Here is a 14,239-nt window from a genome sequence, read left to right as displayed (position 1 = left end):
TGGAATAAGACAACTGATGTGACAGACCTGCCGAGGCACCCATTTCTTGTTTGTTTAATGGGTTTCTTAATGAGGTCAAGGAATACAATTTAAATGACAGAGTACATTATCATGTACAGCTGAGAATTCCAAAAGGGCAATAACTTTGGAACAAGTTCAGCCTGAACAGCCTCTCCTTTTCCAGATGCTCTCCCTTCACTGCATTCAAGACAGAATGCCACAAACTCTCTTTACTCCATCAGGCACTCCCAGGCACTGTAACCCTTCCAAGCTATACTGCAGTGACCTCCCCAGGACATCAGAGGCTCCCTCAGCATTCCTGGGTGCAACACAATGACTGATGGACATCCAGTGGCACAGAATAGGGGCCCAGTCATCAGAAGGAAGCCACAAACCACAGCACACAAGTGCCACAAAATGACTTCACTGATGACATTGTAGTTCTCCAGGGCTATGGTTGCTTATTCAGTCCTCCCTCACACACATTTAATATTTAAATACTCCCAAACACCAACTCTCCCTTGAAAACTGCCGCCAAGGTCAGATGGACATGGACTCAAGGGCTGGCAGAGTTGCAGAGTTGTGGGAAGAAAAACACTCCCCAAATCATGACTCAGCAGTCTGGGCCAGCCAAGACCTGCTGCCTAAAAAATGCCCCAAGGCCATGGGACAAGGCAGTCCCGCCCCTCCAGGACCTGCATAAAAGCCAGCCCAGAGCCTCTCTCCCTCACACACTTCTCCTGACGCCTTCTCCTCCTGCAGACAACCAGGTAAGCCTCAAGCCCCAGACCCTCCAACCCTTGCTCCCCTGACCCCTCTGCCAGCATGCTAAGCCCCAGCCTCTGCAGCCCTCATGCTTCCCCACAGGTCCACAACAGCCTCCACACTCCATCATTCTCCTACATCACTGCCCCTTGCACCCCCACATCCCTTCCCTGCCTCACCCCTTCTCTTCTAGGAACCCTCCACATCACAGCCATGGCCTGCAACAACCTCTGCCGACCCTGTGGACCCACCCCGCTGGCCAACAGCTGCAACGAGCCCTGTGCCCTGCAATGCCAGGATTCCCGCGTCATCATCGACCCTTCCCCTGTGCTGGTCACCCTGCCAGGACCCATCATGACCTCCTTCCCCCAGAACACCGCCGTCGGATCCACCTCCTCGGCTGCTCTGGGCACTGAGCTCAGTGTGCAGGGACAGCCCATCTCTGGTGGATTTGGTGGCTTTGGCTACGGCCTTGGCTACGGCCGTGGATTTGGCTATGGGCTGGGAGGCCTGGGCTGCTATGGCAGAAGGGGCTATGGCTACAACTGCTAAGGGCCCTCAGCACCACCCCTGACACCACCATCTCTGGGCTCTGACAACAGCTCCTGCAAGCAAAGCATCTTGGCTGATGGTTGCCCTACTTCTACCTCAGACCGATCCTTTCAAATACTTTCTCTTGCCTGTTTTTTTGTTTTGTTTTGTTTTTTTTTTTTCTTTTGACTTAGTAAAGATTTCTTGCATCAAAGCCTTACATGTCTCCTCATTTTTCTGAATTCCCGTGGTCTCACCTCCTTACCCAACACAGTGCCAATAAACAGACTATTGAATAAATAGAATAAACTGAATAAATAGACTACTGGACTGAACGGAAAAAGATCTCAAACCTTGCTTAGAAAATACATCACCCTGGTAACAATCAAGACTGGTATGGCAAGCAGGGATTGAGGTGAGGTACAAACCCTTCACCTACTACACCAAAGGCATTGACACAACAAATCTCTCTTGCTCATGGCTCTCTCCAGGTCTCTCTGGGCCAGTACACACTTTTGCAGTAGACACTTGACAAACTCTCTTCCTAGCAGGACTCCCTAACCCTCCCCAAAAAATAGGAACAAAGTCATCCCAATTAGGCAAGAACTCTGGAGTGCAATTGCTTCATTCTCTTCTGCTCTGTCATAGTCAGCAAGAGCCGGATTTCCAAGACCTTGGACAGTTCAGAGTTGGCTCTCCCAGAACAGGTACTCAACCACCTCTTTTACTCTGGGACAAGCCTTGTACTGAAAAGGGCTTTTCTGCCTTTCCCAGGGAATTCCATCTGTTTTCACTTGTGCCCTTGCTCTCTTGTCCTGCACGTGTGCATTGCTGAGAACAGCCAGGCTCCCTCGGCTTCATTCTCTGCAGTCTGGAATTTGCACACATTGATGACACCCCCCCTGTCCAGCCTTGTCCCTGGAAATCCCAGCTCTCACAGCCTCTGCTCTGGGAAAGACCCTCCAAGGCCCTTTAGAATCTTTTTGGCCCTGAACTGGTGTCAGTTCACTAAATCTACTTCATTTACATTTGGGAAGCCCAGAACTGCTCAGAACACCTCACATGGGACCTCACCAATGCTCAGGAGACACCAGCCTCCTCCTGCTTCATCACAACACTTTTCCCAATCCTGACCTGAAGACTTGGGGTCCCTTTTCCCACAGGGAAAAGGTACGGGGACATCTCCTGCTCCACTTTTTCTCACCCAGAAACACAAGGGTGATTTCTCAGAAGAAAACTATTCTTACATTTGACACTCATACATTCCTTCCTACCTGGGATGACTCCTCCCAACAAACAGCCCTTGGCAGATGCCCTTACTGAGCTTCAGCACCAGATTTTCAGGGTTGCCCCAATGGATCCAACCTCCTGGGCTACAGCACTGGGGGCTTGCTGCCATCTGGACTTTGGACACTGGCCACAAGCCTCCGGGTCCAGCTCTTCAGACCTTTCTCAGACCACCAGGCTGGGTACTGACACAACCTGGACTTGCCTGGTTGTCAAAGATCACGAAATGCTCACCTGCAACAACCCTGGCTGACCTCTCAATCCTCTTTCTGACAGCCACAAGTGGCCTGAGCCCTTTGCACTCAGCCCAAGTTGAAACCTAATTACCCTGGATAGCAAAAGCTTAAAAGCAAGAGGAGCACCAAGATATCCACAGAGGAGAGTGAACAGGAAAAGTCAGGTTTAGTGTCAGGTTTATCCAGGTGGGATCAAGGTGGGGAGCAATGGAATGTGAGGGAAGGGGCAACACCTCCAGCACAGCTGCAAATCCCAGAGCAGTGAGACAGGGCTGGGAGGGGATGGGGCTCCTCATCACAGCACACCCACAAACCACAGCAAAAGAGTGTCACGGGGTCATTTCATTGATGACACCACACCTCTCCTAAATTTTGGCTTTTTATTGGGCCCAGCCTAACACTAATCTTCCATTCAAACCCTTTCAAATACTAACTTGCACTTAAAAGCTGCTGTCAAGGTTAGATGGACAAGACCTCAAGAAAATGACATGGAATCATAGAATTTCATGAAGAAATGCCCATACCATGACAAAGAAGGAAAGAGGAGCATGCTGACCCTCAGGTAGTAATTACTGGTTTTTGCTAACAGGAGCACAGTATTAAGGTTTAAGGGATGTAAGATATGAAACCTTACAGTTTGAATGCAGAATAACAGAATTGAAGTCACAGACCAGCCATTATGAAAAAAGGATCAGACACTGTTGACTGGTGGGTTTTTTTGATTTCTTAATGATGTTAAGATGTACACTTAAAATGAAAGAGTTCATTGTCATGTAATTTTCTGAAATACAAATGGACCATAAAAATTAAACAAATCTTGACCAGCACCTGGTATTCCAGTTTCTCTCCCTTGATTTCATTCAAGACACAAAGGGATGAGTCCAGGCTTCATAAGGCACTTGAAAACCACAGTAAATGAGTGCCACAAAATTACCTCACTGATGACATTGCAACTTTCCAGGGCTCTGGTTGTTTATTTAGCCATCCCTGACACACACGGAACAATCACAACCTCCCAAATACCAACTCACTCTAAAGCTGCCGCCAAGATCAGATGGACACAGCATCAACAGCTGAACAAGGAATTGCAGAATTACATGAAGAAAAACACTCCCCACCTCATGACTCACCAAGCTGGGACAGGCGAGAGCTTCAGCCTGCAAAACGCCCCAAGGCCATGGGACAAGGCTGTCCCACCCCTCCAGAACCTGCATAAAAGCCAGCACAGACTCTCTCTCCCTCACACACTTCTCACACCTTCTCCTCCTGCTCCTGACAACAACCAGGTGAGCCTCAAGCCCCTGACCCTCCTCCTGCTGCACTCCTGGTCCCTCTCTTCCAGCATGCTCAGCCCCAGCCTCAGCAGCCCTCACGCCTCCCCACAGCCCCACAACAGCCTCCATACTCCCTTACTCTCCTGCATCACTGTCCCTTGCACCCCCACATCCCTGCCCTGCCTCACCCCGATCTCTTCCAGGGAACCTCCACACCACACCCATGGCCTGCAACAACCTCTGCCAGCCCTGCGGACCCAGCCCGCTGGCCAACAGCTGCAACGAGCCCTGTGCCCTGCAATGCCAGGATTCCCGCGTCATCATCGACCCTTCCCCTGTGCTGATCACCCTGCCAGGACCCATCATGACCTCCTTCCCCCAGAACACCGCCGTCGGATCCACCTCCTCGGCTGCTCTGGGCAGTGAGCTCAGTGCCCAGGGACAGCCCATCTCTGGTGGATTTGGTGGCTTTGGCTATGGCTTTGGCTACGGTCGTGGATTTGGCTATGGGTTGGGAGGCCTGGGCTGCTACGGCAGAAGGGGCGGCTACATCTGCTAAGGGCCCTCAGCACCACCCCTGACAACACCACCTTGGTGCTGTGGCAACAGCTCCTGCAAGCAAAGCACCTTTGCTTTGCAAAGGTCACCCTATTGCAGCTCACATCACCTCCCTTCCCACTTCTTTCTCCTGTCTTTTAATTCTTTTGCCTCAATAAAGTTTTCCTGGAATATAGCCTCACACGTCTCCTCCTCCTTTGTTCTACCAAGGCTCTTGCAACTTCAGCTCGCACAAAGCCAAGGGTCAACAGCCCATCAGTGTGTTTGGAAAAGGGGCCACAAGACCTCTCCTGGGATGTCTGTCAACAATAGAACCATCCACTGGGCGTCCAGGATGCAGCACAGGCCCTTCCTTTTCCCAAAGCCTTGGACACACCGATGTATTTGTGCCCATATCCCCAGCACAAACTCCCGATGGCAGCATACATTTGTCCAACTCTTCCCCACCAGGACTCTCTAAACATCCCAGAACTGGAATCCAGGAGTGCACACGGAACCCGGGGAAATCCATTGGTTCAAGCTAGCCTGATCCCCAGACAAAGCAACCACGCTTCCCTCAGCTGCCCCTTACAGAAATGGTTCTGTACATTCTTCACCAACATCCTTGTTCTTCTTTGGACATCCTCAAGCACCTCAATGTCTTTCTTGTTGTGAGGGACCTAAAACTGAACTCAGATTCAGGGTGTGGCCTCACCAGTACCCTACACAGTGGGACAGTCACTGTGGTGGTCCTGCTGGCCCCACCACAGGTAATACAAGCCAGGACGCCACTGATTTTTGTGGCCACCTGGGAACACATTGGATCATGTTCAGCTACTGCCAACCAGCACCCCCTGATCCTTTTCCCATAGGCAGCTTCCTTGTCACTCCTTCCCAAACCTGGAGATTTAAGTCTTTACTAAATTCCAAGCAAAAATCATCATCCACAGCCTTTTCCTCACTTACTAAGGAGGTCACATTGACACCTCAGGTGACTGAGGTTGGCCAAGCAGGACCTGACTTTGCTAAAGCCAGGCTGGCTGGGCCTGATCACCTGGTGGTCCTGCAGGGGCCATTAAATACTCTCAAGATGATCTGCTCCAGCAGCTTCTGCAGCACTGGGCTCAGACTGACAGGCCTGGAGTTGCCCAGACCCTTCTTCTGGCCCTTCTTCTAGGAAAGAGTCCCATTTTCAAGCCTGCATCAACTGGGACCTCTCCAGTTAGCCAGGAGTGCTGGCAAAAGAGAGCAAGTGGCTTGGGAGCACTTTCACCAGCTCCCTCAGAGCCCTTAGGTGGATCAATTCAGTGCCACACACAAGTCTGTCACTGACCATCCTCATTGCATTAGGAGGAACTGAATTTTGCTCCCTGGTAAGGAACCTTCTTCCTCAGCAGGACACTGTGCCCATCCCAGGAAGCAGAATCACAGCAAAAGGAACCATTAGTGCTCAAGGAACTTCTTGGAGGTGACCAAAGACTCATTGTAGAATGGTTTTGCTTGGAAAGGACCTTGAGGATTCTCTTGTCCAAACCCCTGCAGTGGACAAAGACACCTTCCACTATCCCAGGTTGCTCGAAGCCCTGGCCAACCTGACCTTGATCATTACCAGGGTTGGAGAAGTCACAGCTTCTCTGGGCAACCTGTGCCAGGCCCTCATCACCCACACAGGGAAGAATTTCTTCACAATATCCCATCTAATTCTACCCTCTGGGAGTGGGAAGACATTTCCCTTTGTTTCATCACTCTCTGTGTAGGAGATCCTGGAGTTCAACCCAACCTGCTCAAGGAAGGACAGTTCAACAAGGCTGCCCACAACCTTTGTCAACTCAAAGTTTAGTAACTTGAAGCCTTTTCCACTTTTCCTATCACTTGCTAAAAGGGAGGAAAGAAAAATAATAGTCTTTAAAAAAAATTCCTTTCAGAGAGCTGAAGAAAGGGAGACAATTTCTCCTTTGGCTACCTTGTCGGCATCTATAAATCTGTAGTTCCTAAAACCATGACTCAAAATCTTGTTCTCCAGATCCCTCAGCAGCTGTTCCTAGGATGTGTCACACCACAGAAGAACCATTGTAACATCAGGGTGGCAAAGCTGGAGCAGAACCAAGGAGAAAGGCAAGTCCAAAAGACAGGTCTACTGGCCAGGTGGTGATGTGAGGAAGGATGACCATGATGGAAAGGTCAGCTCCTCACTCATGGCACAGCTGCAAAGACTAGACCATCCTGACAGGGCTGTAATGGAATGGGGCCCCTTTCCACAACACACCCACAAACCGAACCACACAAGAGCAACAGGGTGAGGACTCTGATGACACCTCTAAACTATTGTTGTCTATTCTGCATTCTCGACACACATCTGAAATGCAAATCCTCCCAAAATAAAAACTCTCACATTAAAGCTGCCGCCAAGGTCGGATGAACACGGACTCAAGAGCAGGACATGACACTGCAGAGTTGGGGGAAAGAAAACACTCCCCACCTCATGACTCACCAGGCTGGTGAGCTGCTGCCTGCAAAATGCCCCAAAGCCATGGGACAAGGCTGTCCCGCCTCTCCAGGACCAGCATAAAAGCCGGCCCAGTGCCTCTGTCCCTCACACACTTCTGACGCCTTCTGCTTCAGTGCTGACAACCAGGTGAGTCTCAAGACCCTGAGCCTCCCTCCTTTCTTGTGGCCCTGCTCTTCCAGCATGCTCAGCCCCAGCCTCAGCAGCCCTCACGCCTCCCCACAGCCCCACAACAGCCTCCACACTCTCCTGCCTCCCTTGCCCTCTTGCATCACCACACCTCTCACCCCCATGGCCCTGCCCTGCCTCACCCTCCTCTCTTCCAGGCAACCTCCACACCACAGCCATGGCCTGCAACACCCTCTGCCAGCCCTGCGGACCCACCCCGCTGGCCAACAGCTGCAACGAGCCCTGTGCCCTGCAATGCCAGAACTCCAGCGTCATCATCAACCCTTCCCCTGTGCTGGTCACCCTGCCAGGACCCATCATGACCTCCTTCCCCCAGAACACCGCCGTCGGATCCACCTCCTCGGCTGCTCTGGGCAGTGAACTCAACGCCCAGGGACAGCCCATCTCTGGTGGATTTGGCTTTGGCCTTGGATATGGCTTGGGAGGCCTGGGCTGCTATGGCAGAAGGGGCGGCTACATCTGCTAAGGGCCCTCAGCACCAGCCCTGACACCACCAGCTCTGGGTTCTGGCATCAGCTCCTGCAAGCAAAGCAGGTGTTTGGCTGGTGTTTGCCCTACCTGCTCTGCCAACTTGCTCCCTTCAATTTCTTTCTCCTTTCTCTTCATTTTTATTGCCTCAATAAAGTTCTGTTGCATCAAAACCTGAGATGCCTCCTTTAGTTTTTGAATCCCTGTGGTCTCACCTCCTTACCCAGCACAGTGTCAGGAGTTAAAAAGGCCATTGGGGTACATGGAAAAGGGGCAAAACAACTTTCTTAGCAAAGATGTCACCATCCGTACCTCCCGTGACTGGCAAAGTATATAAGGGAGGAGAGGGACGAATTTCCAAAACATGAGACAAGCCCATCACTTGATAACACCAAAGGCTTTGACACATCCATGCTCTCCTGTGCGTGGTTCCGGCAAAGATGCTCCATGCCAGAACATTCTTGATAAATTCTCTTCCCAGTCGGACTCTCAAACCCTCACTACAAACAGAAAAACATCAGCACTTCGGGCAGGAACCCTGGGGAACCCTCCTGCTCAAGCAAGACCAGCATTTCCAGAACCATGGACAGTTCAGGTTTGGACTGCTGAGGAAAGAGACTCCACCACTTCTTCCCCTCTCTGACTACCTCCACAATGTAAAGTTCTTTCTTTGCCCAGGAAATTCAATCTGTTTTCCCTTTGTCCTTGCCCTCTTGTCCTGCACGTCTGCACTGCTGAGAACAGACAGGCTCCCTCGACTTCATTCCCTGCCGTCAGGGATTTGCACACACTGATGACACTCCCCAATCCATCCTTGTCTCCTGGGAGTCCCAGGTATCTCAATCCTCTGTGAAAGAGCCCTTATATTATCTTGGTGGCCTTGTACCAGTTTTGTTTCAAGACGTTAATGGGGTTCTTCTGCTGGGGAGCCCAGAAGTGCCCACACCAACCCACCTAAATGGTGAGGATGTTGCACAGTATTGGCTCTGTGGATACAACTCTTGACCTATGTCTCTTGAGACTTGACTTCACCCAGACTTTGGATCTTGCCCAGAATGTTAGATATGATATAAATCTTGCAGTCCAATTCATTGACCATTTACACAACCTGTCCATTCTGGGATTATCTGGAATGATGCTGTAGGAGACACAGTAAAAACTGTGAAAAGTGTGAGGTTAACACCAGCCGTGTCTCTCATAATCCTCAGTTAGCTGCTCTTCTCTGTAGGTAATACAGAGGTCACTAAAATACAGAGGTCACTAAAACTACTGCTAATGTCTCCTGATTATCTTCTTGTCTGACCTGCTCTTTGCAGTGCTTAACAGAATTAAAAAAACTGTCCCATCCTTGTCTGCAGGAACAAGGTCCCTGGAAAGCCATTAGGAAAGTCACGGGGAGTAAATGCACTGCAAGGGGCTGGTGTGAATGCCCAGCACAGCTGCAAAGCCCAGAGCAGCCTGGCAGGGTGAAGAGGGCTCCCCTTCACAAAACACCCTCAAACTAAACCACACAGGTGCCACAAAATGACTTCACTGATGACACCCATATTATTCCTAGGTTTTGCTGGATATTCTGGCTTCCCTGACACACGCCTTCCAAGCAAATCTTCCCAAATACTAACTCTTACTTAAAAGTTGCTGCCTAGATCAGATGGACACCGACTCAAGGACAGGACATGGAGTTGTACAGTTGCTGTAAGGAAAACACTCTCCACCTCCCCATCACTTGCACAGCTGCACCAGGCAAAACAGATGTTATGATTTCCATTCAGGTGTCTCTAGAGAGTAACAAGGTTACTCACTTTTTCTGAAAATTCAACATCTCCAGTTCCTTCAACTGCTCCTCACGCCTTGTTCTTCTTATCTTTCACCAGCTATGAAGAATCAACACAAGACTTCGGGGAGCACAGGAGGCAGCCTTAAACACCTAAATGGGGTAGCCTGCCCATTCATTTCCAGTAAATAAATCATGGCATACAGACAGGTTTAGAAAGTTTGAAACATGGTAGGGAGGGAGAGAATGTAATGGGAGGGGACGCTGCTCACCTCGAAAAGAGCTGCAAAGCCCAGACCAGCTTGGTGTGGCTGTGGGGGGATGATGCACCTCTTCACAAGACACCAACAAAGCACAGCACACACGGTGACCTCACTGATGACACCCGACTGTCCAAAGCTTTGGTCATTACTTCAGCCCTCTGAAAAACATCATCACCACCAAAATCTGGTCTCTTAAACTCACACATTAAAGCTGCCGCCAAGGACAGATGTAGACAGACCCAAGAACAGGACATGGAATTGCAGAGTTTTGGGAAGGAAAATACTCCCTAACTCATAACTCAGCAGGCTGGGCCAGACAAGACCTGCAGGCTCCAAAATGCCCCAGGGTCAAGGGAAGGGTTACCCCACCCATTCAGGACCAGCATAAAAGCCAGTGCAAAGCCACTCACCCTCACACACTTCTCCTCACGCCTTCTCCTCCGGGTCCTGCAGACAATCAGGTGAGTCTCAAGCCCCTGACCCTCCTGCTCCTGCAACCCTGAGTCCCTCTAACAGCATGCACAGCCCCAGCCTCCAAAATACTCACGCCTCCCCACAGCCCCAAAACACCGTCCACACTCCCTCACCTTCCTGCATCATCACTCCTAACACTCCTATACCCCTGCCCTGCCTCACCTCCCTCTCTTCCAGGCAACGTCCACACCACAGCCATGGCCTGCAACAACCTCTGCCAGCCCTGTGGACCCACCCCGCTGGCCAACAGCTGCAACGAGCCCTGTGCCCTGCAATGCCAGAACTCCAGCGTCATCATCAACCCTTCCCCTGTGCTGGTCACCCTGCCAGGACCCATCATGACCTCCTTCCCCCAGAACACCGCCGTCGGATCCACCTCCTCGGCTGCTCTGGGCACTGAGCTCAGTGCCCAGGGACAGCCCATCTCTGGTGGATTTGGCTTTGGCCTTGGCTACGGCCTGGGAGGCCTGGGCTGCTATGGCAGAAGGGGCTATGGCTACATCTGCTAAGGGCCCTCAGCACCAGCCCTGGCACCACCAGCTCTGGCCTCTGGCAACAGCTCCTGCAAGCAAAGCACCTCGGCTGGTGGTAGCCAGCCTTGCACATCAGACCAGCTCTTCTCAGTTTCTTCATCTTCCTTCATCATTCTTTTGCCTCAATAAACTTCTGCTGCATCAAAGCCTTACACGCCTCCTCTTCTTTTTGAATTCTTCCTCACATGCTTACCCAGCACAGCGCCACAAATAAACAGGCCATTGGTGTAGATGGAAAATGGGACAATACATTTTTTAGGAAATACGTGCACACCAGAAACAACCAAGAATGGTAGGAGAAAACTGGATGAGGGAGGACGGTCCAAACCAGGACCCAAAGCCATCACTTTCTACACCAAAGGCACAGACACATCAATGCTCTCCAGCTCATCAGTGCTTCTGGTTAAGTCTCTCCATGCCAGCACACACCTGACAAAGTCTCTTCCCAGCAGGAATCACAAGCCTTTCCAGCAAAGAGGGGAAATTATATCACATCCACTTAGGCACAAACTCTGGAGCGTAAGAGCTTCAAATGCCCTGCTCAAGCAGAGTCAGCAAGAGCTAGATTTCCAGCACCATGGGCAGCTCAGATTTGGCTCACCCCACACAGACACTCCACCACCTCTTCCAGTTGCAGATCACCCTCGTTTTGAAAAATGCTTCCCTTCCTTGACCAAAGATTTCCATCTCTTTTCCCTTTTGCCCTTGTGCATCTGTCCTCGACATGTGCACTGCTGAGAACAGCCAGGCTCCTTCACTTCATTCCCTGCCAGCAGGAATTTGCACACTCTGATAGCACCCTCATCCATCCTTGTCTCCTGAGAGTCACAGCTTTCTCAGCCTCTCCTCTACGAACCATCCTCCAGCCCCTTAAGAATCTCTCTGGCTCTGAACTGGACTCACTTCACTGAGCCTATGGACTTCCTCCAACAATTTTATGAAACCTATCTTGAACACTGGTGACACCCTTTTAAGTGAGGCTTCATTGAGACCTTGTGGTCCCTTTGTTCTCCACCAGCACCACAGCATCCTGCTCTCCAAGGCTCCTACCCAGCCTCTCAGCCCCCGGCATGACCTGGGGCCCATTGCCACCCTGCCCAGAGGCATAATTTCACATTTTCCCCTGTGGAACTTCAGGAGATGCCTTCAACACTCAGTCTCCAGTTCCCTCTGACTGGTGGCACAACCAAGTGATGCCTCAGCCACTCCATGGGCTGCCAACTTGCTGAGGGGACAACCCTCCCACAGCCCACGTCCTTTTTGAGGAGGTTGAACAGGGCTGGCCTCAGGGATACAACTCTTGACCTACTTCCCTTGAGACCTTACTCCTTCTGGACTCTGTGCAACTGAATAACAGCCTCTGAGCTCAGCCCCTCAAACTAAACACCCACAGTTCCTTCACCTGCCCCTCATGTGTCTTGTTCTCCTTATCCTTCACCACATTCCCTTTCCATGCATATAGCCCAGCTCTGTGACCCCACAGTGAAATTCCTGGGCCCAGGTAAAATGAGCGCTATGGATGAACCAACACAAAACTGTGGTGAGCATGGGAGGCCTCCCTAAATCACAGAAATCACTTTGCCATCACCCACATGAGAAGGCAGGCATGTAGACAGGCTTGGAGAGATGGAGGTAGGGAGAGGAAGGGGTGAATGGAATGGAAGAGTCCAGGTGCTCACAGCTAAACAGAGACAAAGCCCAGATCAGCCTGACACACCTGCGATAGTTTCACACCCCTCTTTACAACACAACCACAAACCCAAAACCATGAGCTCCAATGGGTGACCTCACAGATGAACACCCCAGCTCTACAAAGTATCAGTCATCTCTTCAGTCCCCTTTGACACACACCATCAATACCAGCCTTTGGTTTCAAACACTCAGACTTGAAAGGAGGAATGACCACGATGGAAGGGGCAGCTCCTCATGCACAGCACAGCTGCAAAGGCCACAGCAGCCTGACATGGCTGTGGTGGCATGGGGCCGCTCTTCACAGAATACTCACAAATTGAACCACTCAAGTGCCACAAAATAACCTCACTGATGACAACAGTATTTTTCCTAGACTTTTCTTGTTTATTCTGGTTTCTCTGACACACATCTTCTTTGCTAATGCTCCCAAATACCAACTATCACTTAAAAGCTGCTGTCCAGGTCAGATGGACATGGTCTCAAAAGAGGGTCATGACACTGCAGAGTTGTGGGAAGGAAAACAATCTCCACCTCGTGACTCATCAAGAGGGGACAGCAGAGGAAGCTCCCTGCAAAATGCCCCAAGGCCAAGGGACAAGACTGTCCTGCCCCTCCACGACCTGCATAAAAGCCGGCCAAGAGCCTCACTCCCTCACACACTTCTCCTCACGCTTTCTCCTCCAGCAGACAACCAGGTGAGCCTCAAGCCCTTGACCCTCCTCCTCACGCAACCCTGCACCCTCTCTTCCAGCATGCTCAGCCCCAGCCTCAGCAGCCCTCACATCTCCCCACAGCCCCACAACAGCCTCCACACTCCATCACCCCCCTGCATCACTGCCCCTCACACCCCCACAACTCCACCCTGCCTCACTCCCTTCTCTTCCAGGCACCATCCACATCACAGCCATGGCCTGCAACAACCTCTGCCAGCCCTGCGGACCCACCCCGCTGGCCAACAGCTGCAACGAGCCCTGTGCCCTGCAATGCCAGAACTCCAGCGTCATCATCAACCCTTCCCCTGTGCTGATCACCCTGCCAGGACCCATCATGACCTCCTTCCCCCAGAACACCGCCGTCGGATCCACCTCCTCGGCTGCTCTGGGCAGTGAGCTCAGTGCTCAGGGACAGCCCGTCTCTGGTGGATTTGGCTTTGGCCTTGGCTACGGCCTGGGAGGCCTGAGCTGCTATGGCAGAAGGGGCTATGGCTACATCTGCTAAGGGCCCTCAGCACCACCCTCACACAGGAAATTTGATCCTCCGGCAACAGCTCCTGCAAACAAAGCACCTCAGCTAATGGTTGCCCTACTTGCACCTTACACAATCCCTTCCCCTTTTTTCTTTTGTCTTTTCAATCTTTTGCCTCAATAAAGTTCTCTTGCATCAAAGCCTCAGATTACTCTCTTTGTTTCGAATTCCAATGCTCTCCCACCCTCCTCCGGCACATTTCGTGCAATGAACTGGCCATTGGGGTGGATGGAAAAGGAGAACAAAACCTTTCTTAGCAAATCGGTCACCACCAGGAACCACCAAGTCTGTTATGGGAAGCAGGGACTGGGCGGGGGCCACCTTCTAAAACATGACACAAGCCCATTCCCTGATACACCAAAGCATTTGGCCCAATCCCCTCCTGAGCATAAAACTGCAAGTCTCACCCCGTGCCAGCACACACTTGACAAAATCTCTTCCCAGCAAGACACTTCAATTTCCTCC

At 51.3% G+C, this 14,239-nt stretch overlaps 4 protein-coding genes and 2 pseudogenes across 8 annotated transcripts in view; 5 read left to right on the top strand and 1 right to left on the bottom strand.

The window, feature by feature from the left end:
• LOC128783602 (feather beta keratin-like) overlaps window positions 1–14,239 on the bottom strand; it is a 59,165-nt gene that overhangs the window by 13,863 nt on the left and 31,063 nt on the right. For 2 of the 5 annotated variants that reach the window (XM_053934500.1, XM_053934491.1), the window contains exons 2-3: window positions 9,840–9,988; window positions 9,596–9,734 (exon numbers count right to left, since the gene is read on the bottom strand). The exons of the other annotated variants lie outside the window; for them this stretch is intronic. The gene's annotated coding sequence lies outside the window, so the exon portion shown is untranslated. The remainder of the gene's footprint in view (window positions 1–9,595; window positions 9,735–9,839; window positions 9,989–14,239) is intronic. 5 annotated transcript variants of the gene reach the window in all.
• Window positions 571–1,397, top strand: LOC128783536 (feather beta keratin-like; annotated as a pseudogene).
• LOC128789341 (feather beta keratin-like) lies at window positions 3,368–4,652 on the top strand. Its single transcript, XM_053945242.1, has 3 exons — window positions 3,368–3,381; window positions 4,025–4,096; window positions 4,286–4,652. Exons 1-3 carry the CDS (start codon window positions 3,368–3,370, stop codon window positions 4,650–4,652), a joined length of 453 nt encoding a protein of 150 aa, XP_053801217.1.
• On the top strand, window positions 7,097–7,791 carry LOC128783585 (feather beta keratin-like; annotated as a pseudogene).
• LOC128789292 (feather beta keratin-like) lies at window positions 9,445–10,924 on the top strand. The gene is made up of 3 exons (XM_053945099.1): window positions 9,445–9,488; window positions 10,208–10,283; window positions 10,475–10,924. The coding sequence occupies exons 1-3, from the start codon at window positions 9,445–9,447 to the stop codon at window positions 10,811–10,813; spliced, it is 459 nt and encodes a 152-aa protein (XP_053801074.1). The 3' UTR covers window positions 10,814–10,924.
• On the top strand, window positions 13,106–13,747 carry LOC128783581 (feather beta keratin-like). Its single transcript, XM_053934437.1, has 2 exons — window positions 13,106–13,209; window positions 13,396–13,747. Exons 1-2 carry the CDS (start codon window positions 13,106–13,108, stop codon window positions 13,745–13,747), a joined length of 456 nt encoding a protein of 151 aa, XP_053790412.1.

The sequence above is a fragment of the Vidua chalybeata genome, chromosome 1 (assembly GCF_026979565.1).
Source record: "Vidua chalybeata isolate OUT-0048 chromosome 1, bVidCha1 merged haplotype, whole genome shotgun sequence".
Taxonomy (NCBI): Eukaryota; Metazoa; Chordata; class Aves; order Passeriformes; family Viduidae; genus Vidua; species Vidua chalybeata.
The sequence above is the reverse complement of the archived record's forward strand: the minus strand, read 5'-3'. Positions and strand labels throughout refer to the sequence as shown.

Coding starts and splice junctions, on each gene's coding strand:
- LOC128789341 (XM_053945242.1), top strand. Junction 4,097..4,285: donor CTTCTCCTCCTGCTCCTGAC/AACAACCAGGTG, acceptor TGCCTCACCCCG/ATCTCTTCCAGGGAACCTCC.
- LOC128789292 (XM_053945099.1), top strand. CDS start 9,445: ATGGACACCGACTCAAGGACAGGACATGGAGTTGTACAGTTGCT. Junction 9,489..10,207: donor CATGGAGTTGTACAGTTGCT/GTAAGGAAAACA, acceptor CCACCCATTCAG/GACCAGCATAAAAGCCAGTG. Junction 10,284..10,474: donor TTCTCCTCCGGGTCCTGCAG/ACAATCAGGTGA, acceptor TCACCTCCCTCT/CTTCCAGGCAACGTCCACAC.
- LOC128783581 (XM_053934437.1), top strand. CDS start 13,106: ATGCCCCAAGGCCAAGGGACAAGACTGTCCTGCCCCTCCACGACCTGC. Junction 13,210..13,395: donor TTCTCCTCACGCTTTCTCCT/CCAGCAGACAAC, acceptor ACTCCACCCTGC/CTCACTCCCTTCTCTTCCAG.